Source organism: Simochromis diagramma, unplaced genomic scaffold (assembly GCF_900408965.1).
Source record: "Simochromis diagramma unplaced genomic scaffold, fSimDia1.1 OVJJ01000434.1, whole genome shotgun sequence".
Taxonomy (NCBI): domain Eukaryota; kingdom Metazoa; phylum Chordata; class Actinopteri; order Cichliformes; family Cichlidae; genus Simochromis; species Simochromis diagramma.
Genome location: NW_024387090.1, coordinates 274,624 through 299,337, shown reverse-complemented (window position 1 = coordinate 299,337; position 24,714 = coordinate 274,624). Strand labels below are relative to the sequence as shown.

At 39.2% G+C, this 24,714-nt stretch overlaps 2 protein-coding genes and 1 long non-coding RNA gene across 3 annotated transcripts in view; 2 read left to right on the top strand and 1 right to left on the bottom strand.

The window, feature by feature from the left end:
* Positions 1-7,859, top strand: part of LOC120742760 (vasoactive intestinal polypeptide receptor 2-like) — a 49,065-nt gene extending 41,206 nt beyond the window's left edge. Inside the window, exons 9-15 of the mRNA XM_040046193.1 lie at positions 11-71; positions 303-372; positions 3,553-3,644; positions 4,080-4,218; positions 4,917-4,958; positions 5,059-5,149; positions 6,472-7,859. Coding sequence (XP_039902127.1) covers positions 11-71; positions 303-372; positions 3,553-3,644; positions 4,080-4,218; positions 4,917-4,958; positions 5,059-5,149; positions 6,472-6,524 — 548 coding nt within the window. The 3' untranslated portion in view covers positions 6,525-7,859. The remainder of the gene's footprint in view (positions 1-10; positions 72-302; positions 373-3,552; positions 3,645-4,079; positions 4,219-4,916; positions 4,959-5,058; positions 5,150-6,471) is intronic.
* Positions 7,860-20,723: 12,864 nt separating this feature from the next.
* On the bottom strand, positions 20,724-22,350 carry LOC120742768 (eotaxin-like). The gene is made up of 4 exons (XM_040046205.1): positions 22,246-22,350; positions 21,061-21,193; positions 20,932-20,990; positions 20,724-20,840 (listed from the first exon to the last, which is right to left on the bottom strand). Exons 1-4 carry the CDS (start codon positions 22,313-22,315, stop codon positions 20,815-20,817), a joined length of 288 nt encoding a protein of 95 aa, XP_039902139.1. The 5' UTR covers positions 22,316-22,350; the 3' UTR covers positions 20,724-20,814.
* On the top strand, positions 22,271-24,467 carry LOC120742769. Its single transcript, XR_005697952.1, has 2 exons — positions 22,271-22,384; positions 22,702-24,467. It is a non-coding gene; the product is annotated as an uncharacterized LOC120742769 (long non-coding RNA).
* The last annotated feature ends 247 nt before the right edge of the window (positions 24,468-24,714 follow it).

The following is a 24,714-nucleotide window of genomic DNA, read 5'->3' as shown; positions in this document are numbered from 1 at the left end:
TGGTTCTCAGGAATCCCTCTTGTGTTCATCGTGGCATGGATCATTTGTAGGATATACATGGAGGACATGGGGTGAGTCTGCAAGTGTTTAAACATTGTTTTCACAAACTGTGTCAAGGTCAGTGCAAAAATCAAACGTTACAAACTTGCAGGGGGCATATTATGCTTATCCTTAATTTCCACCACATGCATGCAGTTGCATTGGTTGAAGCTTATATCAAAATAATGCATCTTTGATTTCATTTAACCATCTCTAGGTCAGGAAATATTACAAATCTCACTGACTTATTTACTCACTTCCAGGTGTTGGGAGATGAACAACACCCCCATACCAAACAGAGTGATCAACTGGCCCATCATGGCATCTATCATTGTGAGTTTTGTCCCAGGATAACCTTGCATACATCAGACAGAGTTTTTTCATGAATTAAAAAAGCACTTTTTAAATGTTTTTTCGGCATCCTGGACACAATTCTTATTAGTTATAAACAGTATAAAGAATTGACCTGAGTAAAAGTGAGTGGATCTGTGGTCAGGATGATTGTACACACAGCCCATTATGCCCCACCAGTGGGTATAACACAGTCTAAATTAATAGGTCAAGTCTGTTTCGTCTGTTTTTTGTTGTTGTTGTTTTTAGTCATTAATCTGAAATCCATTTTCATTTTCACCTGCTTTGTCCTTGTTCTCCTTTTCTCATTTTATTTTGCTTTCTTCTACTAAGATATAAAACATTGGATCATTATTTTTATTTTACAAATAAATATTCACCATATTAAAAATGATGCACTATTACAGAGCCTGCACAGCCACACATTGGTTTTTAGAGTCACACACTTACTGGACACATCGTTTAAGTGCTCCTGTTCAACTGATGCTAAATGGAAACATGCCATGCAACATTCAGATGGCAGGATTTGGCATTAATGACATGAAAACATGGATCCTGCTTTTTATCAAAGGTTCAGGCTGTTGCTGGTGGTGTAATGATGGCAAGAATGTTAGCTTCACTCACTTGGTACAAACTCAGCATCATTTAAAAACTACAAAAGTATTGCTGCTGATCTGTTTTTGGTCAGCAGCAATACTCAGTACTTTTCTATAAGGGAAGATGTTATATACAAATAACGAATGACTATAGCATTCACATCTTTATAAACCATACCAGAGTCAATCTGCACAATGAGTCCTTTTAATTTTGAAGCTTTAAGACACATAGATGGTTATACTTTAACTCTTGGACTGAACCAGAGCACTTTGTACTGTAGTTTTTATTTTGGTAATAGAGTTTGCTAAAGTACTCACAGATAATGTTTCTTTTTAACATACTGTTTATTGTTGGGTTTCCAGGAGAAAGGTTTAAGCATCAAAACTAGTTGATGAGGTTTAGCAAAAGATCACAGATTGGGATAAAATATTCTGATTATGTCAAAAGTGTCACAGCCAGAGTGATCTAAAACAAACAAGCAGTGCAGGCATAAATCATCCTTCCCATTGAAATCCGTTAGTTTCAGAGTTGCAAAGCTGCTCCAGCAACATTCATTTCCATATGCAGCATACTAAAAAATTACAGTGTGACATATTTTATCACTATTTTTGGATTTTCTGTGAGACTTGGCCTCAGATGGTGGATCTCTTTATTTACACTGGAAATCCCAGACACAATTATATCCTCTGATACAGACATTCATAAAAAAAAAGGCTGCTCAGTCATTGAGAAAACATCTGCAAACAGATAAGTTTTAGATAAAATTCAATCAGTCAGCAGTCGACTTCAAAACATGCGAACCAGCAGATAATCCATCAGAGCTGTCATGCTGAACTTTTCTATTTTTACTATTTTTACTTGTTGCAACAGTGAAGCTCTGCTTGATCCGTTGTGAGCGAACTGCTTACTGCTTGTTTTTGCAAAGCTCTATGTAACTGACGTTGTACGATTTGATTGTTGAGCATTTTGCAATAATGTGTGCTCTAATGTGTGCTTTGTGCCATCAAGTTTCCATTTATATTTGGCTATAACTACGATTTATAGATGTCTTCTAAATATATGAAATGCAGGCAGTTGTAAAGTTATTGTTCTGAAAACACAGTCATCTGTAAGGACATGCTCTCTGAATGTGTGTTTGTGTATGTTGGTACATGACTGGGCAGGTTTTGGAGCGTAGCTTTCTCGTGCACTGCTTGTTCAAACAGTATGACTGAGTGATGGAAGTCACTTAACACAGAAAACCAGAGAAAATACACTTAAAATTAGGGGAATGCAAAAAATACACCTCTGAGTGATGTTTTGTAAAAATATTTGCAACATGTCAAAAGCTTGTTTGAGGATTCAGATTTGGTTATATGGTCGAAGTTAGAGTTAAGGCGTTTTTATAATGCAGCATTATTTGAACATGCCTCCCTTGCTGGCCTTTGGTCCCACTGTGGCTAATGATCCAGCTAAGCACAGCTATTAGCTGCACTTGGTTTCATTTCGGCACCTCTCAGTTTTTGTAACCTGGTTGGCTGGTTTCTTATTCTTGAAAAAGTATTTTTTAAGTATCATCATCATATATGTCACATAAACACATGTATGTGGGTGTGAGCTCCTCCACTTACACTCATAGTGAAGAAGGCAGCTGATTTTTATCAACATATGGGAACTGCTCTTCAAAATGAATTGAAACCCAGCTAAGGCCTTTGTGTGTAGTGTTTAGATGTTCTTCCTGTGCCCGTGTTTGGTGCTGGGGCTTCCTCTCGTAGTTCAAAGACATCAAAGGTTAAAGTGCTGATGCTAAAATGGCCATGGATGTGAGATACATAAAGTCCTTAAAGTTTGCACTCTAAAGAGCTTTGAGTGGTTAGTAAAGCTCTCTGTAAATGCAAGTACATCACATTTCACTTACTCAGGTCCCCAGCAAAAAACCACCAAGTGTGGAGTGGACTGTATGAAGGGTTGTTGAGCTTTACAGTGGACGAGTATCTCGTCACTCTGCTCTGTGAGGGGAGCAGAAGACTGACAGATGGACTCGGGCCATGTCTGCAGTGATGTGAACACTATACTGGTCCGTTGTGGTAAAGAGAGAGCTGAGCGTAAAAGCGAAGCTGTCAATTTACTGGTCGTTCTACATCCCTGCCTTCAGCTGTGGTGACCTAAAGTGACAGGGTGAGGAATTCAGTTATTTAGAGGGACAGATTAGAGCTGCTACTCCTCCACATTCAATGGAGGTGGCGTGGGGATATCTAAGATTATGACCTGAGTGAGGAGGCCCCGAAGTAGACCCAGGACATGCAGGGGAGATTATGGCTCCCAGTTGGCCTTGAAATGCTTTGGTGTTCCTCAAGATGAGCTGGAGGAGGTAGCTGGGTGGAGGAAGGTCTGCGTTTCTCTGCCTAGGCAAACTTATCCAGACAGCCTGGGTAAATGTGAGAAGATGGATGGATGGAGTTCGGAAACACAACTGTACAGTCAGTTTTTGGACTCTTTGCTCCTGGACAGACAAATTTCATAGAAATTAGTTTCTAACCTTTCTACACTTTTCGCTAATATGACTCCTCTTTCTTTCTCTACAAGATCAATTTCATCCTGTTCATCAGCATCATCCGCATCCTGGTGCAGAAACTGCGCAGCTGTGATGTGGGCGGAAACGATCAATGCCAATACAAGTACGTCAAGGAACTGAGGAGTCATATTTTTACCTCCGAGCTCTCGCTGATTAGATTCATATGCATTTAAGAGGGCTTCCTGATAATGTGGTGACGAAAGCAGCAGTCATATCAAATCTCCTCGACACATTAGACAGGAACCATTATCACATTATCAGCTAACTGTGTTTAAACTTGGACATCTTAGTATCAATCTTCCTGCCTGTTTCTGCTTCTCAATCTGGAAACAAATGATTTTGATTATTCTTTCTTTACCAAACAAATAATAGCCATTCCTTCCTCGTTGTAACTCTCCTTTTTAATATCCAGAATAAACAATTTTTCTGCACTGTTGAGAAAAAGTGAAAGAAAGAGATTTCCCACTGATGGTCTCGCAGATAAGTTTTAGTCTAAATGTATTGCGTGCATTGAGTGAGTATTATGTGTGTTTATCAGGCGCCTGGCTAAGTCCACACTCCTGCTGATCCCTCTGTTTGGGGTGTATTACGTGGTGTTTTTCTACCTGATGGAACCGGAAAATGAAAACGTGAAGCAAGTGAAGATCTTCTTCGATCTCGGCCTCGGATCATTCCAGGTACTATAAGACATTTAAAAACATAAAATTCCTAAATAAAATGATTTGCCTTTTTTGCTCTGGTAGGAAAATGACTGTAGCGGAAGATAAAAATGTCATCAAGTTAAGACCCAGCAAAGGAGAGAACCACATCAAGAATTTTGACCCTTACAAGATAGTCATGTATGATTGGGAGCTGTAGCAAGAAAAATAAACATTGCATGTTCTTTTTTAGCTCATTGACTGTGTCCTAGTTTAATGTCCGGCTCTGTGTCTGCACACAGTCTCCATTCTTTCCCCACATCCTTGACTCTTCTCTGCGGTCTTCCTCTTTTCCTCCTGCCGGGCAGCTTCTGTCCAACATATCCACCATCTCACCTCAGCCTTGCCTCTCTAACTTTGTCCCCAAACACTCAGCCTGAGCTGTCACTCTGATGTGCTCATTTCTTGTGCTGTCCCAACAAACCAGTCATTTAAAGTTGCCTCCACACTTCTGCCTTCCTTTCTCTCTCACTGCCTCTAAAGGCAGAAAGAAAAGAGGAAGACAATGGAGGAGATTGATGAGTGTAGTGAATGAGGACATGCAGTGGGTTGGTGTGACAGATGAGGATGCTCGGGATAGGTGGTGACCCTTAAAGGCAGCATCCTTTAGTATTAATATAGCCTTGTTTCTGACACGTTTGCGCTGATCTGTTATGGTGGTATTTGTTTCCTTTTAGGGTCTAATTGTAGCGGTTCTCTACTGTTTCCTTAACAGCGAGGTGAGCCTATGCATGTGTTCTTCGTAACATAATTTACAAGATTTTTTAATATATAATATATTTAATATAATTCTACTTCTTCTTTTTTTTGCACATAAAGGTTCAGAGTGAGCTGAGGAGGACATGGAAGTGTTTTTCTGTAAAGCGCTGCGTGGGACAGGACTTCAGGCTCCACAGCGTGAACCAAAATGGTACAGAAAGCTCGACCCAGTGTTCTAGAAACTCCCGAGCCCAGTCCATCCTGCAGACTGAGATCACCGGGCTGTGATCTGCGACACAAACAGCCTGTTTTGTTAAAGACTTTGAGAACGGGCGCTCGTGTTCGGTCAGTGTGGAGGAATTATACTTAACCTCGCTTTTATAGACATATCGCCTGATGCTGCAGGGACTGAACTTGTGGCTTGCAAACGTTTTTGAGGTGAAAGACTTCTTTTTGGACCGTCAAACCTCCCGGAGATATATATATATATTTTTCCAGATGATCATTGTGAGATTTCACAATGATCTTTAACATTTTTAAACACATAACGGATGAAACAGTGCCTCCTATAATGTTTCCAGAACAACAAATTCATTTTTATAATTATTCTCCACATCCAAAGAATGACTAACTGACTTGAAAAAATAGTTTTCAAATAGTTAATGCACAAATTAAGACTTACATAAAATTGCTAAATCCATATTGGAGAAAGTAACCATACAGTTTATATACCTGAAGGTAGATGTATACAGAAATATTCATATTTTATGTTTAGTTTTATAGGGCTGATCTAGTTCTTCCTTTCATATAAGCTTTTCTTTTTTTAACTGATATGCAGAGTATGTTTGGTTAATAAGGTTCATCCATACCTGCTGATTAGTGCTAAGTAAAAAAAGAATCCACCTCATAATAAAAAAGCCGTACCTATATTTACATGGCTGAGTTATCTACAGTTGTACAGTTGATATGAAGGAAGAAATTAATTATAGAGACCAAACGTGTTGTTCATATCAGGCTGTAAACATGCTTATATGTGCCGTGAAGTTGGGCATTTTAGCATGGCAGGCTATGGGGATGTGGAGCCAGCCTCACGTGGCCAGTAGAGGAACTGCAGTTTTTGGTGCAGTTTTTCAGCTCTGTTGGTTGCTACTGTGACGTGGTAGATGTTGCATATTATGTTGCAAATATGCTTATAGGTAAGCATATTTATTCCTGCTTTTCAGTTCGGTCATCTCACAGGCTGTTCAGCTCATTAATATTGTAAGTTAAGACTCACTGTCCAAGAAAAGATTCAGGAAATATGCAAGGGAAAGTTTTTGTTTAAAAATCAATTTATGTTTTTTTTTTTAACAAAAACAAAGCTGAAAAAAAAAAGAAATAAAACCAAATAATGGCAGCTCAAATCCCCGACCTCTCACTTTGAAGCCCCACTGAGCTAATTGATTCAGACACTGAGCTGATTATTGACATGGGGAAGCAGAGACCACTACTGTATGTGGAAACAATGTCAACATCTGTCTGTTTTTGGTGCAGATGGGCTACTGCAGCAGAAGAAGACCATACCCGATGGCTCTCCTGTCAGCTAAGAGCAGGAAACTGAGGCTATATTTCACACGGGTTCACCAAACGTGGACAACAGAAGATTGGAAAAATGTTGCCTGATCTGATGAGTCTCGATTTCTGCTGCCACGTTTGGATGGTAGGGACAGAATTTGGTATAAACATGAAAGGATGGATCCATCCTTTCTTAGATCGGTTCAGGCTGGTGAGCACATCCCTTCGTGACCACGGTGTACCCATTTTCTGATCGCTGCTTCCAGCAGGATCATCTCAACCTGGATTCTTGAACATGACAATGAGGTCACTGTACTCAAATCGGCTCCACAGTCACCAGATATCAATCCAGTAGAGAACCTTTGGGATGTAGTGGAACAGGAAATTGGTAGTGGATGTGAAGCCCACAAAACTGGAGTGACTATGTGATGCTATCATGTTAATATGGTCCTAAACCTTAAAAGAAAGCACAGGAGGTTCAATCAGGTACTAAGAAGGGGTTATTATTAGTGTTAGGAGCAGGGTAAGTTACCACAGTGATGTAGCCACGTAAACAGAGATCCACCTTCACCTCCAGACATTAAGCTCAACATACTGCAGCCTTCTGATCTATTACTGTAATTTCACTTTGCAGTGCACCCCTCTGTTGTACCTGGCAAGATATCATTGGTGTTTCCTGGGTAACTGTAGCTCTTGTCACTCTTCATTTTTTCATGTTTTGAATGCATTTGATAACAATGTGTGTTTAAGTTGGTACCAAATTCAGGGCTCAACAAAAACAGCTGTCTGAACAGCACGTTATCGTCAGTAATTTCACTATGATCCTCTTGAAGTTCAGTTTTTTCCTGAAAGTCTATCATGGATCATTGTTGTTTTACATTTAATTTAATAAGGCCTACCACACCTGTTAAATGTATTGTTTTTTCAGTAACTCCATTTACTTTCCCTTATCACGTCAGCAGGGAATGAACGTGATAGCATTCAATTTGAGATAAAATTAGAATACAGATACTTCACTTTAAGGGTGATCAGTGTTTCCCACACACAGAATGTTCTCATCCAAACGAACTCACCGTAACAGAGTTTTATCAGCGCCTTGAGGCGACAGTTTGGATTTGGCACTATACGAATAAAATGGATTTGATTTGAATTAAAGCCAAAAACCATGCTTGCCTTGTACATAGACTGTTTTGTATTATTTTTCTTTCTTTTTTATACAGTGGAGAGTATATCGCTGGCTGATTGTAAAATGTAGAGAAAGACATCGTTGTTAAATTTGTAAGCTTTTGATCACAACTGTAAACCTGTGATTCCATATGTTTAATCCATAAAAGCTTTTTTATCATGGAAATGAAGCTCTGTTTGTTCAATCACACAAACTGAATCCTTTTAAATGTTTTTTCTTCCATATTTGCAGATATTTTCTCATCTTATGTTTATGTTTCTGTGAAGTAGCATAACATAAGCAGCATGAAAGGTGATAGGAAGACAGCATCTGCAGACAGTTCAAGTTTCTTTTAAGTGTCCTTTATTTTCTGGCGTCGCCTTTCAACAATTATCTCACAAAAACATCAGAAGCTGTGAGTCAAAATCTCACCTGCTTTATATAAAATTCCACTCACACCTGGATCTCATTAACCTCTACCATTGGGAAAACAAGGGTAGACTAAATAACACAGTCTAGACAAAGAAACAGGAATAAAATCATTTTCCCACTTAACCACTCATTCACCCAACTAAACAGTTTGAAAAGTCACTCTTCACCTAATCTGACTCATGAGTTATTTTAAATGAAATAAACAATTTTACACAAAATAAACACCCCTTCATTTGGTTACACCCAATTGACATGATCAGTGACATCATATCCTATAAAATCAGGAAGTACTGGGGCGGTCCTTCCCACATACCTGTTTTACACATAGGACCTGCTCATAGGAACACACAATGCTAAGTATAACCAAACTACATAAACAAATGAAAGATTCAAATCAATTAATGATGAAGTGACATTTAGCTTTAAGTACATTTGCACAGATGACATAAATATAACCAATGCTACCACAAACAGACCCCGGATAGTATGTAGAGCCAAGGTTGCATGTGCTGTGTTTACATTAAAGCATTATGACAGACTATAGGATAACAGAACACAGAATAACAATATACGCAAGTGACAAATGAATTCTGTCCTAGCCACTTTGTCACAGTTTCCAGCGGGCACAGTTAAAGGCATCAGTTCGCATTAGACCTGTGAGGTCAAAGATCAGAGGTCAGTGAGGGTATATTGCTTCACTAGTTAACAGAAAAAAACCAACCTGTGTTATTGTTGCCGCTCTTTACTTTTCCTGTATTTACTTTAGATTGTGACGCATTTGAGCAGAATGGAGTTGCACAATTATGAGCTGGACAGAGTCAAAGAAAGCGAAACTGATAACTGGGAAATGTGACTGGTAGGTTCAGATGTCTCATGAAAGCCTTAAAAAATACAGCTCCAAAAAAAAGAAAGAAAGGAAGGAACACTCAATTATTATGGCATAACCAAAGTCAGTTAAACCTCAGGGATATCAGTCTGTTCACTTAGGAAACATAAACCACTGCAAAGCCAGTTCAGCTGCTTTGGTGAAAGTGAAAGTAACAACAGATGCAACAGGACAACAGCCAAACCCCCCAAAAAGAAAATGATTTAGGAGGCAGTGACCACAGACTATTGCTCCCTCCTTATCCCTCTAGACTGATACGTCTCTAGTTTTCCTTTTTTGCTACTGTTGTTAGTATTAGTAACAGGAGACGCTAGCTACAGCTCATTGACATTGCACAGACAGTCCAGCTTGTCCAGGATGTCACAGTCTCAAGAGTGTGGAGGACATACCAGGATGTGGGCTTTAGCATGGCTGTTGCAGGGCATCGCCCAGCACCATCATCGGTCTCTGCATCTTTGTGCAGAAGGAATGGAAGATAGAGTAAAAGCACAATATGCTTTTTTTTATTCTTGATTTTGTGCCAAGTCATCAAATAAATCTTAATTACGAAAAATTATAACAGCTCAGCCCTGCCTAACTTTGAACCTGTGTCATGTACCGATACATATCACACATCCTCACATGTGAGGACCCTCACTGATATGCTCTGCAGTTACTACGCAGCCCTGCCTAACTTTATCCTCACCAAAGTCTCAACCTGAACCTTTAAACAGCTGTTTGGGGACTGCTGGGTGAAACGGGGGGAATGTGCTCACTCTACTGGGCTAAAACTTAATTTAAGATACAAGGATGAAAGGAGCCTCTTCGCTTCACATGATCTTTTCTTTTTCTTCCCCTGAGAAACTCCCATCTGCTTTTCCATCTGTGCTGCCCGCCCTCTTTTCATCCTCCAGTCACTGTTCCTCTCATCTTACCTGCAGTCAAGCTGAAGACGTGAACCTCGAATCAGTTATGTGGTGATACAAATACAGACACATACACAAACTAGGACATGAGTAAAGTTTAACTTAGGATTTCCTAATTCCTCAGCTCTAAAATGTTTTTTAATTAGATTTTAAAGGAAATAAGAAATGTTTAAGGGGTTTAAATCAAAAGGCATCCACCTTGGAGCTCAAGTTGCCAACATGAGCACAGAGAGACAATGATGCTGGTAACTATTGGAAGTTCAATTGACAATATAAAACCCAAAGATATAGAAGGGATAGAAGAATCTAAACATAATTTGGGAAGAAAAATAATTTAAAAATTAATACTAAACAATCTTTCTAAAAACAGTTATGCAAACAATAAATCTGCAAGCCGAATAGTTGCTGAGGAATAATTTGAGCAATTGTTTAAACTCGTGTTTATGTGAGCTGCCGTCCCCTGGTGGTCACTGAAGGTACTTCAGGTGCAAGATGTTATTTGTAAATTAAAAAAAAAAATAAAAGAAAAATACATTGAATTAAAATACTGCATTATTAAATATTAAAAAGCACAAAAAAGGAAAAAGATCCTTGTCAAGGTCAGATCTTTTATGTCCTGAGACACAGAAAAAAAATTGTTTTTACATTCAGATTTTTTTCCCCCAAAGAAACATGCTGGATCATTTCTTTTTCAAATTTGTTATTTATTCATTAACTTCTGTCCCATGAAGTGGGCACATCTGTAATAAATATGATTAGATGGCTGAGTGAGACAGAAAGGAGTTCACGCAGAATTTGGAAGTGAAGTTAAAACTCGAGCTGTCGAGAGATGATGATGAGGAGGAGGGGCCAGACATGAGAGCAAGAAGGTGAAAGTTCAGTGGAGGACACGCTGGCTTTGAAGAGCCTGAGTACGGGCAAAGTGACGATACCCAAAGTCCATCTTGGATAAGAAGCATTACGTAAACTCGGGCTCCGAAGCTCTGGGATTTGGTTTTGACCGCAATACAGGACACCAGCCTGGAATCATCTTTCATTGGCAGCTTTGTGTGTGTGTTTGTGTGGTTCCTCAAAAGCTGAGGAACCACACTGAGCTTTCAGCTTCCTGCTCTGATGTCTGTCCTTCCTCCACCTCATCCCCCGACAGCAGTAAGACTGACTCCCCTTCCACGGTTTGAAGTAAAATCCCTTCTGCCTCATCCTGCCTCCTGCTTCCCGAAGTACGGCTCAAAATCTGAAAATGTGTCCTGCTGCCCACTACAAAGGAATAAAAGTAACTGTGCATTTCTGAAATCCTACAAAATCAATGTTAGCTCTATTAGCTCAGCCCCCACAAATCTGTCATCAATAGAAAAGGCAGGATGTCCCCTCGACAGTGCAGAACGAGTCATGTAGATTGCATTAATGGTGGTTAACGCAGATTTCAGACTTAAGTCCTGACTGGGGTCAAAAATGAATTGCTGGGTTTTATATTGTACATTTAGATCAAAGACGGTGAGTCACTCCCCTTTTCTTTATATTTTACTCCTAAAAAGTCAAACTTTCTTGTAATTTTGCTAAAGTGGACTTGAGCAACATTTTTCCAGGTTTTCACGAGGTCTTTGCGGCGCCTTTTAAAAGACAGAGTTACAAAGTGCATCTAAATTTGAATAAAAGCCACACATTAAAGATAAGTTATAGACACATAATCATTTTCACAAAGACACTTCGATACATGCAAATAGATGCAATCTATGGCTCAAAATAAAGGGGAGAGGATTAAGGGAAAGCTAACATGATAACATCAGCCTGGCTGAGTTTTTATAGGTTGTTTTTATGGGTTGTACAGGTTTTAGAGGTTGTTCAAGTGATTTTTCTCAGCAACCTCAAAAATAGGATTGTCTCTGGTTTTAAAGTCAGAGTGAGGAACAGTTGGGAGACCATAGTTAGAGGATGAGAGAGGCCCGCTCAGAAGGTCTGATATAAGCAGGGTCCTGTCCATGTAAGCAGCCCCTGCTTACATCCTCACCCTGGGGAACTCCAGGCCTTAAGGGCCGGTGTCCTGCAGGTTTTAGATCTCACCCTGGGTCAACACACCTGAATCAAATGAGCAGTTCATTACCAGGCTTCATTAACCTGTCTTGGAAAACTTCAAGACAGGTTAATGAAGTCATTTAATCGGCTGTGGTGGATCAAGGACACATCTAAAACCTGCAGGACACCGGCCCTTGAGGCCTGGAGTTCCCCACCCCTGATGCAGAGCTTTGATGATAATAACAGGATTTTAAAGTGGCCTCTGAATTTCACTGAAAACAGTGAAGGGCAGCAGGAATACGTGTGATATGTTGCTCTCTGCACCAGCTGGAGATGGACACTGGCTGCTTTTTCACTCATTTTCAGTCCACTCCCTGTACCTGATCTATGACTGACTGAGGTATAAAAAGGAAAGAATAAAGCACCTCAGTGACAAGCAAGCTACCAGAAGACTTCACACAAGCAGAATTTATACTCTGACTGGATAAGACTGGATTAGCACACAGAGTTATAGGATTATGTAGAAGGACTGCCTTAAAAATGCTTTAGTTTTCAGAGTTTTTACCACCACAAACCTGGACTGTCACAGGGATAATGTTTGGCTCCAATTAGCAGCTTATGTAAAGGCGAAGCTGCTTCAACATCCTCCTTTCATTAACTCACACTGTAGAAACCGTTAAAAAACATGCCACAGAGAACAGACTTGATCTGAGAACACTTTTTATTTTCATTACTTCACTTTTGTTTCATAGCAGCCACAGGATGGCACCAGAGTCCAGTTAAAAAAACAAAGTTTAAAATCTGTTTTTCTTCACACCCCTTCACGCTCTTCTTTTTGTTTACGTCCAAAATGTAATTTAAGGTTCCCACAGTTCCCACGGACAAATAAATCTAACTAAAATCTGCAATGATGAACGAGCAGAGAACCCAACCCCAAATCATCCAATCATGTACACCTGACACCAGAGCGGTGACAATGAACAGACCAACCAAGTTTTTTTTGTCTCTTTTTCACGGATTAGAGCTGAAAGAAGAAATTCTTCTTGCTGGGAGCTATTTTCAGAAGCAGATTACATACTGCACTAAAGATTTCTTGCAGGCAGAAGGCTGGATTAACTCAAAATAAACTACACTGCATGTGTTCATTGTAATAAGACAACGTGACCACTGACTGAGCCCATTGACACAGACGGCCTAAACAAGAAACCTTTTGACATAACCTCAAAAAAGCGTGAGCTGGCGGTGGACTCCATAATTGGTCAGCTTGCAATGGCTCATTACCTGTGTGGACTCGGACTGTGAAGCAATAGCAGATACAAAGAGTTCAGCACCGAGCACCAAAACTGCACACATTCCCTTTATCATGATGGCTCATTTGAAATTTATTTAAAAGAAATTTTGAATTAAAGTTTAAGTTTCTGAGTTAAACTCGGCTACACCTGACCGTGTAAAATCTGACATTAAAAATCTGAAATTAATGTGATGTTAAAGATTATTTTTCAAAAATGATTATCTAATAGAGGCAGTGTCTTGGTTACATCTCTTGGATGAATGGATGACAGGGTGTTGCTTCAGAGACGTCTATAGCTTGGTCACACAGTATAACGTGGAGTATTTGCACACTGTTATAATGATTATTTCTTTGCATCTCTGCAGTGTTTTATGATTAAATAAAATCCTTTGAAAATGAACCAGTGGTTGAAAGTTTGTGGTTAAAAAAAATAGCAGTTTTATAAGCTGAGGTTGTCCATTTTCTGACTTTCTTTATATTCTGATAGTTTGTAACAATATGAAGTGCAAGAAGAATTGTGAAGTAATTTTAAAATATTGTTCCTAATTTAGGAACAACAACACCTGCTTCCATGTCTTGCATTAATATTTTAATAACTTCTCTGCTTATTGACAATTGTTTCTCAGATAATTATATTATCTCTGTTTGTACGATAGTTCGGTTGTTACGAAGGGAAAAACAGGGTACCCTTTTGAAAGTCTTTATGTAATTATTTATTTTTGCAAAATAGCTGCATTATACTCTGTAATTTTTCAAAGAAAATGACACTTGGGGTTCAAATGAAAGCACTGTGGTGTAACATTACTGGAGATCATGAAGATATGATGAAAACTAGCGTATGTGGATAAATCTGGTATATTTACACGATGAATTTAATACGCATTCATATCTGACTCTGCTGCTTTGTCAACAGCAGCTGTGTTGCTTCCAGTCAGTATCACGTGCTGAGCTCTTGTGCCCTCCTCCTACAACAATATTGTTTTTTGCTTCTTTTTTTCATAAATGACTTAATCATCTCGAGCCCTTTTCAAAATGATCAAACATTAAATTATTTTCAGGATTTTAAACAGTTGAATTATTAATTATTTCTTTTTAAAAACTCACAAAAACCCCAGATATTTTCCATGTAATATATAGTATCGAGAGAGTATGGATGACAAGTAAGAGTAAAAGACAAAAACTTACTTAAAAGAAAATTTATTGCCCAAATTGATCACCAATTTTATTTTTTTAAGTTGAAAAAAAAGTACAATAATGCCCAATTAGGGCATAAGAGTTAATCTTATTACAGTTCTACAGATCTCATATATTACAAGCGATTTCTCTGCAGGCCAGTATTATTGGCTGATATTAACCTTTTGCTGATATCAGTATCTTCATTTATAAAGGCTGATAATTTATTGAAAATAATAAGACATGGCAGAAACATCCTTCGATCATGTTTTGAGTATTGGTGTATTTACTTCTTCCTGCATCCCTGAAAAGGTTTCACCATCAGTCATCTTCTATGAGACCTCAGACGCAGTCGTACGCTGAGCTTTTGCTTTCCTGTGAGAAAATCAACAAAAAATAACAGTATATGAGGACTGATCACATTTGAAAAGTCGAACTGAGCATGTGAGTCAGTGGAAGGTGATGTAAAACTCACTCGAATGCAACAATCTTGGCACGAACCCAGGGGGCTCTCAAATTGATGCAGAAAACACCGGACTCTGTCTGAAAGCTGCAGGAACGAGAAATGAACGATGAACTTGGTAGCAACACTTTAATCAGTTCATTTGAGATAATATTAACAATGAGTAAATGAACTTTAACTGAAGAGCACCAAAAACATCACATCTACATCTTTAGGCTAAAGTTATTTAGCCAGTATAAGTTGTGTTGAAGTTAAACAATTGATTTTAAATGTGAAAGAAAAAAAAATCATATTTTTCAGTAATTAACAGTTTGTAATAAATCAATCCTGGGCTACAGTTGATGCTTTTAATGTGCCATAAAAAAATTACACGACTGCGTTGACACAGGGTCGGTTTGCTCTCTGGACCAAGTATCCCATAATTGGTTCAGTGATCTCCTTATTGGTGACAGTTGTGCAGCACGTGACAAAATCATTCTTTGCTGGAACAAAAACCAAAAAAAGATTTTTAAACAGAGAAGAGCCGACAGAAAAACCTTACATGGTGTTTATATGAAGTTCCATCTTACCTTCTGATCCAGACATGGCCAAAACTACCAAGACTGTGCAGAGCAGCACAGACAGGCTTCCAGAGTTTAACATTTTCAAACAGCTTGAAAAATTCTGAATACACAATTATATTTGTTCGATTTAACTTGAAGATCTAGAGATTTTTGGAAATGGTGGATATTTAATGTCTTAAAAGCAGAAGTGATTAGTCATCTTCTGTTTTCTCCTCCTCTCTCTGCATGCAAGTAAACAGTGATTTAAGAGGAATTGTGCAAAGTGACAACTTTCATCACACGATTTTTTTTGGAAAATTGGGCAATTTCTCTTCCCGGCTTAGACTGCTGAAATGTGAGGTTTTCAGAATCCAGAGGTCACGGCATGACTTTATCAGTGTATTTGTTGGAGAATTAATGGAGAAAAAAAATCAGTAAATCAGTTATTTAACTTAAATTAAATTTGTCAGGTTCTGGATGATGAGATTGCGGATACAAGCAGCGGAAATGGGCTTCCTCCGAAGGGTGGCTGGCCTCTGCCTTAGAGATAGGGTGAGAAGTTCTTGCATTCTGTGAGGGGCTCAAAGTAGAGCTGCTGCTCCTCCACATCGAAAGGAGCCAGTTGAGGTGGTTCGGGCATCTGAAAAGGATGCCTCCTGGGTGAGGTTTTCTGGGCATGTCCCACCAGGAGGAGGAGGACCGGGGAAGACCCAGGACACGCTGGAGAGATTATGGCTGTATCCCAATTCAGGGTCTGCAGCCTTAAAGGGCCGCGTGCTCAAAGACCGCTAAGGCCGGAAGTGCGAGGCTTGTAGGCTTGTGAAACGGGACGTCTAGCCTCCGTTGCACTGCCCAGGTTGCCTAGCAACCATGATACTACACAGTGCGCTGTGACGTAATCGGCCTTAACATGCGGCCTTTAAGGTTGCAGACCCTGAATTGGGATACAGCCTATATCTCTCAGCTGGCCTGGAAATGCCTTAGTGTTCCCCTGGACAAGCTGGAGGAGGTGGCCGGGGAGAGGGAGGTCTGGGCTTCTCTACTTGAGCTGCCCCAGATAAGCGGAAGACAAGGGATGGATGGAGGTTCTGGATGTTGCATTTTTAGTGGGAGAAACATTTCATCACTCATCCAAGTGACCAGTGTTCCTCCTCAGGCCAGTGGCCACTCTTTCATTGATGAGGACGTACACATCCTGGACACAGAGGGACGCTGGTTTGAGCTCCTCTGAACCGAGAAGGCATTTTCCACTGCTGTGGTTGCAGCTGTTCCCTAATTCTCTGTAAATGATACTCATTCTCACTGACGAGTGGTCATCATGTCATTAAATTGAACTTTTGGCCTATCGCTACTCAATGCTGCTAGTTTCTGTCTTTATGCAAATATAGCAGATAGACATGTAACCAAACCACATTCAGAATTTTGAAGGCATTACATTTTAAGTCGAGTCTGTTATATGCATTTTGTCTGCTACATAACAATATTAGCATTTTTGGCTTCTGAGTTTTGAGAAGTGTTCATGTTAGAGTGTAAAGATTAAGGAACAGAAACTTTTCTTACAAGAACACCATCACTAACTTTCTCTTAACTTTCTGCATCTGGTGTTTTTAAAAAGTGAAAGAAGAGGGAAGTAAAGAAGTTTGCTGCAGCCATATTCCCATCACACAGATGTTAATGCTGACATCAGCATTCAGTGTTTTACTAAAGAAAGGCTTCAGAAAGGTTCCTTATTCTGTTGGGATAATGTAAGTCGAAATATAACTAGGATAATGTGGAAAATTAAAATATAGTCTTAATCATCTTAAACAAGATGAAAAAGTAATTTGACAAGGCTGCCCAAACTTTTGCATCCCACTGTACATGTATAATAAACCACCCTCACACCTTAGTAAGTGCTGCATTTGAGTTCTCTTTTCCACACATCACATGGCCGCTGCCCCAGCCATGCATAACGCCCCTTGTTATGCCCAAATAACTCAATTTTAGTTTCATCAGTCCACAGCACCTTATTCCAGAATGAAGCTGGCTTGTCCAAATGTGCTTTAGCAAACCTGAAGCGGCTCTGTTTGTGCTGTGGGAGGAGGAAAGGCTTCCTCTGCATCACTCTTGCATACAGCAGAATGGTTGAATGATGCACATTGACTCCATCTGCTGCAAGATGATGTTGTAGGTTTTTGGTGCTGGTCTGTGGGTTGACTCTGACTGTTCTCACCATTCGTTGCTTCTGTCTATCCGAGATTTTTCTTGGTCTGCCACTTTGAGCCTTAACTTGAACTGAGCCTGTGGTCTTCTATTTTCTCAATATGTTCCTAACTGTGGAAACAGACAGCTTAAATCTCTGAGACAGCTTTCTGTATCCTTCCCCTAAACCATGATGGTGTCTCCAGGTCATTTGAGAGTTGTTTTGAGACCCCCATGTTGCTACTCTTCAGAGAAAATTAAAAGACGAGGGAAACTTACAATTGACCCTCTTAAATACTCTTTCTCATTATTGAATTCACCTGTGTATGTAGGTCGGGGGTCACTGAGCCTACCAAGCAAATTTATATTTAATAATTAGTTCTAAAGGTTTTGGAATCAATAAAATGACAACATTGCCCAAATTTATGCACCTGCCTGATTTTGTTTAAACAATTGTTGCACACTTTCTGTAAATCCAATAAACTTCATTTCACTCCTCAAATATCACTGTGTGTGTCTCCTATATGATATATTTAACTGACATTTTTTATTGTAACAACCAACGATTTATACAGGAAAACGATGACTATTAACAAGGTTGCCCAAACTTTTGCATCCAACTGTATATAACTATCATTAGCTTACAGCTTGACGTGTTTAAGGTATGTGCTAACTAAAAATAAAGACAAAATGATAGTTTATTAATTTTTTAATAAAATTTGCAGATTGTCTCAGTGGAGTTTTAATAAACTCGACAGTCTGTTCTTTCTATGTAAAATATAACAGGACCCTGGAGTAAATTCTCTACCATTTCACACTTATGTTTAATTAGTTCTCTGTCTGACATTTGTTCAACTATGTAAAAACTATAACTTTAATCTCATCCAAACCAATTTACTGAGGAACAAATAAAACACTGAAAAAAGCCAAGCAATAATATTTTCAAACTATCTGGGTGACTTATATATCATGTTTAACCTGAGTAGCGAAAAACCGTGGGGGGTTTGGATATGATGTGCTGGGAGTTCACTGTTCTCGCCGGCTCTAGTGAGTTTGAACCCTCTAGCTATCGAGCTGGTGGGTAACAGACGTCTCTGAAAACGTCGGAGCAAATATGTGGTGTCTTGATAAACCGAGCAGATATTTGAAGTTTACACAGCTACATTCTCGCCTGAAAATATGTTAAAAGTTTATTTTGTGACCCAGAAAGAGTAATACGAGTAATATTAAAACTAAGTAGTTTGTTGAAAACTGGAATTAGCTGAGCTGTGCTATGAATTCTGAGATAGGTCGGGCCACAAAGGACACGCCTGACCCACCCTTCAAATCTGGGGAAATGAAGAACACATTTTTCAACCGCGTTTGGGGGAAGTCTTCGAATTTGGACCGGCTTCGCCGTGTTGCTGTAACATAATTGGGCTACAAATGCGGCCTCCGAAGGATGCGGCCACTAAATTTGGACACTATGACGCTATGAAACCGGAAACTGGTTCTTCTTTTTCGGGGTTTAATGGCGGCTGGCATCCCTGGACATGCAGTGCTGCCCTCTTCTGTTTCAGTCCATTATTACAATCTTAAATCCTACTACTTATTTAATAGTCGACGTAATCGTGACTAGTCGACTTATCGTGGCAGCCCTAAAGTGTACGTACATGTGTGTTTTTATTTATATATACACATTAGGGGTGCAACGATACACAAAATTCACGGTTCGGTTCGATATTTTTTCGATACAAAAAAAATGTTCATGCTTTTTTAATTTGTCATTTATTAAAATTATAAATATGTATTTTAACTCAAAAGTACAGTTTTTAAATTTAATGTTGCTGAAACAACAAAGTAATAAAAAAAAATCTATCTGATCGAGAAATGACTCATCTTTGGAAAAGAGAGTTTATTACAGAGAAATGTCTCTTTCCAAAATAAAAGCTATACTATACGCTTCTTCTGGGCTATATTCTCAGCAGCATATTAAACATATCAGGTCCCCATAAGGAGAATCATGTGCTAACGGCTGTCTAAATGACTCGGGTGAAGTTTGTAGCATGCTTGTTGTTTTTGTCTTTGCACTAGGATGATGTCGGTGTAAATGTGCAGTCATATTCGTTGTGTTCCCACTAGTGCTGTCAGCGTTAATCTCGTTGAAATGACGTTAACGCCACAACACGGCAAATCTCCGTTAACGAGCTACCCCTGATAGCCCCGTGCGTTGGGCTGGACGGCGTCAACACGTTAACGAGCTAACTGCGCTAACACACTAGTTCCCACCCATGTAATTGAGCATTGCGTGGCACATCCAACATACTGTTTTACTTTAGTCCATGACTCGCTTACCTTCAGGGTCATACGTCACATGAAAACCAAAAGAGTTCCAAACGCCAGATCTGAATGAGGGTGGGGGAGGTTCAATTTGCAATGTTGAAAGGAGACCTTAACTTCTGTCTCGCTAGCTTGCCCTGCGCTCAGTGAATCTGCGTTCGACTACTCCGCCTAGGCTGCACTGTCGAGCACAGATCCACTGAGCGCTCAACACAGACAGCATCGTCAGAAGGAAAGTTGATAAAATGAATTAAAAATTTTGTATTGTTCGACACATATGCGTACCGAACCGAAAGCACTGTATCGAACGGTTCAATATCGATATGAGTATCATTGCACCGCTAATATATATGTATACTTGTGTGTGTGTGTGTGTGTGTGTGTGTGTGTGTGTGTGTGTGTGTGTGTGTGTGTGTGTTTTGCTGGGTTTCACTGCTCGGGCCCACTTATGTTCATCATGGGCTACATAAACTTGGGTAAAAGATAAAGTTTTTTAAAAACTGGACACTATACTCAGCAACCATCCTCAGTTAAAACACTAGTGGAATACATTATGTGATGTGTGTAACATTTTGTGAGAGTCTGGTGGGCAACAGAAACAACAGCAGGAAAATATTTGCTCAATAAACAAAAGTTTATTTTTATATTGTTTTTCACAGCCACATTGTTCTTCGCATAAACACAAAATGCACAGAAAGAGATTCAAAAATAAACAAAAAGAAAAGTAAAAGACAAATAAAAGCTGACCTCCAATGATCAATTACAAAACCATGAAGTCAACAGCAGGAATAAAATACATGTTTGCTCCACAGGTTACAGGAAAAATTAATCTACAAATGGCAAAAAAAAAAAAGAATAAAACAAATTTAAGTCAGGCTGAGAAAGCGCTCTGGTTTGAATAATCCTTTAATGGTGATGGAAATACTGGAAATACTGATGTAGCAGACAGACTTCACACCTTCTTCATTTTGGCAGTGACTAGAGAGGAAAAACAGACAAGCAGCAGCTTCAGTTTTTCTCTGTAAATACTTTGCATTTATTTCTGTGTGTTTCTTTTAGCACGACTTACGATCTTTGACCCACTGAGCGTCTGGATCAGCACAAAGTGGTCCCTTTTTTGTGTCAAAACTGGAAGTAAAAGACAGAAAATTATAGAGAATGTATATGTTTGTATGTAGGACAACAAGTGCTGACTTACATTATAGCCTTCACACAGCGTCCTCTTGCAGCCAGCTCACGATATGTTTGCCCCACCACCTCAGCAGTCATATTGCCTTTGGTGACTGCAGGGCAGCATGGTGGTATCCTTCCAGGATGACGACGACGAGTACCTGAGAGATTAAAGGTTAAAAATGGAATTTTCTTACCTGAGAAAAGTCTAATTAGAAGGAAAATAAAAGTTAAATCTAGTTTTAAAATATGAAGCTCCTTACATCACTAAACAGAAGATGACTTTCAAAATGTGACCTGAAATTATGTTACAGTGCACAGGCAGTGTTTTTGTGCAAATCAATCAACAAGTTTAACAAATCAATGTTCTCAACACTTCGGGGCCCTCGATTACTTTTTGGGCAATTCTGACATTATGTTAATTAAGTGAAAGGTGAAAAATATTGTCCCGTAGCTGCGAGATATTATTTTATACTCTCTCTGTGTCTCTCTCATTTTCTGCTTTCATGCCTTATGCAATGAGTCACTGAAATGATGACTTTGCTAAAAACTAAAATGAAGCAGTAAGATGTAGTTACAGAGTGAATTTGTTTGAAGGAAACCACTGCACCAACTGTGCTACACTAATAAGTTGGCAGTTATGATAGTTTAAGTGTCTTACAACATATGCCTGGCATGCAACGCAGCGTGAGACATAACCCCATAAGTGACAGAAAACAAAAGTTTGCATGTAGATAAACATAAATAGTACAAACATTGTTAATGGTAAGCAGTATAGCGTGAATGGGTATGGTGTGGCTGTCAATCAGTCCAGCAATCGAACACAAAAGTCAGGTGAATGTCGTGCTTATAAAATAAAAATCTTCTTCTAAATGTCGATGTAAAGGACGCCTTTAAAATGCTATCACTGACTAATGAAACTTAGCCCAGAAAACAGCTTCCAGGGTGTCTGGAGCTTTGTGGGTAGAAGTTGAGTGTAAATGCTGAAAAACACATGTGCAATTATAGACTGAGCAGATACCAGAATATGACTGATGTAAAGGTTTGTAGTCTTTACACAGTGGTCCTGCCCAATAAAACACCAAACTATCATAAGTGAACCTTATTCACAAACAGGCAGCAGCCATTGTTGGAAATATTCATTGCTGTGATAAATTTATCTATTTGATCTTTTTTTCCTTATTTTTCTTTATAAAAGTACGAGCACAGTTACCTTCAGAGGAGTGGCAGCACACACACACCGAGAGCAGGAGGAGAGTGATGGAGAGGATCTTCACAGACATTTTCACCGTGGTCTGGCTCACTGATCAGGTTGAAACTATACAAGCTGACCAATGCTTGGTTATTTATTGGTAAGTGTAGGAACATCTGCAGGCAGAACTGCTGACGTATTTCTGTAGGTCTTTGCATTTGTGTGTGCGTGGTTGTGGCATATCACACCTCCGCCTCTTATCATTGAGAATTCAGTATTTCAACCTATCAACACCTCACTGAGAGCTTTCTGAGAAACAGCCTCACACAAAGTTCACAGATGCTCAAATATGGTCAAGAGCCTGATGATTGATACCAGTACTTTGTGCATTTTCATGAGTAATGAGCCTAAACCTCCTGATTATTATTATTTTTTTTCCATTTTGACTGTCTGACAGTGACTCTTTTTCTCTTGTAGTTACAAACTAAACGTGCGGCCCCCTCATCCACATGGCTGAAAAAAGCAACATGGAGGCAGAAAAAACCTCTAATACTGGTTCCCAGTTTCCAGGAGAACTTGCAGGACAGTCCAGGATGACTGTGGCTCTGTTGAGGTGTTGCTCAAATATTAAAATCTAATAAAAACAATAATCAAATCTACAGTGTGGAAAAGCAAACTGAACTTGCATCTTATTGTACTGTACACTACACAGAACACACACACACACACTAAACCACTTCCTCATTACAGATGATATATATAGAAAGTTTATCAGTCCCACACATTCATGACATTTTATAAACGACTTCTCATAATTTTTATAGAAAGTCTCACATCATGGTGGAGGAAATGTTTAGCTGATTGAGGTTTTGAGTCGTTCACTTATGCGGAGCTGTCTTTAGGTCCGGCCACAGCGTTTCCATCAGGTTGAGGTTTACACTTTAACTGGGCCATCGCACCACGTTCTGTTGTGGATTTGCTGATGATAATTTTAAAGCTCCTTTTCCTTTGCATAAAATAACTGCATAGTGCTGGTTAAACTTCAAAGTTATATTTGGTGTAACTACAGAACTAAGAAAATGTGTAGCAGATGAAGGAAATAAAGACAAATGAAACAACGTTGCCCCGAGGCAACAAACCACATTTTCTGCAAGCTGCACTACATGAGAGACATCTCCATTAGGAGGCAAGATAAGGATCACTATTTTACATGTTTATAGTGAAATAAATGTATATTAAAAAAAACTTGTATGTGCATGAATATGTTAAGAAGCATATTTGATTGTTTGTTCTACTTTTTTAAATTTATTTATACAGTAAAACTGTTAATTTTCATTCGTTGTCTCAAGCCCAGTTTTTTTCAGGCAATACAATGCATTTGCATATGTGTGTAGAGATGTGTTTGTGTGCATTTATATGATCATAGTCAATGTTTTTCCTTTACAATCTGCTCATAATTACAGGACATGGATGTAAATACCTTTTATGGAAGGAAACCAAGGGAATGTGCACTTTCTGTCCTCAGAAAGTGAGGACAGTGAGCTTTCGGGGAGTGACGGTTAGGAGCTCAGGGGTCAGTTGGTAAAGTAACTGTGTCTGTGTGTGTGTTAGTGCCCACATAGCAAGCAGGTCTGGCCAGGATCTGGTATCAAGTCGGCACTGCTGGCTGACGTCTGGCATGATAAGACGTATGTCATCCACATATAGGCCAGGCCTGGCATAGATGGCACTGTCTATGTGATGGCATGCCATATCTGGCTTGATTGTGGCTTGGTTTATGTGGCCCAGGCCTACAGAAAACAGGTCTGTGCTGTCCAATTTTATGAATGATATATTATTAAGGACCCTAAAGCAACCCCCAAAACAGGGAGAAATACTTTTTTCCCCAAAAATTAAAAAGTCATGCAGTAGAGGGTTAAAAGTTGCAGGCGACACAGGGACATTAATGGATAAAAATAAGAAATGTACTGATTTCTTGGATTGTACACGTTTTAGTTAAAAATTTTAAATAAAATGCGTTGTAGGTTTCTGGGAGATTATTAAGAAATGAGATTTATTGAATGACTGGTGGTCAGAGTTTATTTGGAAATAATTTGTCACAGTCAGCTTTGCAAAACAACATGATATAGACAGATAAATGGAATCATAAAAGCAAAAAATAAAGAAGAAAAGAAGATTTGAAACTAAATATGTAACTAAACTTAAAAAAAAAAAAGAACTCAGTTGGTCCGTCTAAGCACAGATTGATGTCCAGCCTTAGTCGTCACTTTAAAGTCACACAAGACTCAGATGTAGCATCAAGAATAAAATGCAGTGTGATGTGGACAGAATTAACAGAGTAACGTAACAAAAACATTTCAAAGAAAAGATTGACATAAGGAGATACTGATGACCCGACAGGCAGCGATGCTTCACCTCACACTTTGTACTTCACACCCTCGTCATCCTCACAATGACTGGACAGGAAAGAGAGACAAACAGGAGTTTCAG

What these genes read in the sequence shown, in the direction of transcription:
- LOC120742768 (XM_040046205.1), bottom strand. Translation starts at nt 22,315, where the DNA reads ATGTCTGTGAAGATCCTCTCCATCACTCTCCTCCTGCTCTCGGTGTGT. An exon ending in GTGCTGCCACTCCTCTGAAG is followed by an intron (nt 21,194 to 22,245) that starts GTAACTGTGCTC and finishes TTAATCTCTCAG; the next exon opens with GTACTCGTCGTCGTCATCCT. An exon ending in CGCTGTGTGAAGGCTATAAT is followed by an intron (nt 20,991 to 21,060) that starts GTAAGTCAGCAC and finishes TTTTACTTCCAG; the next exon opens with TTTTGACACAAAAAAGGGAC.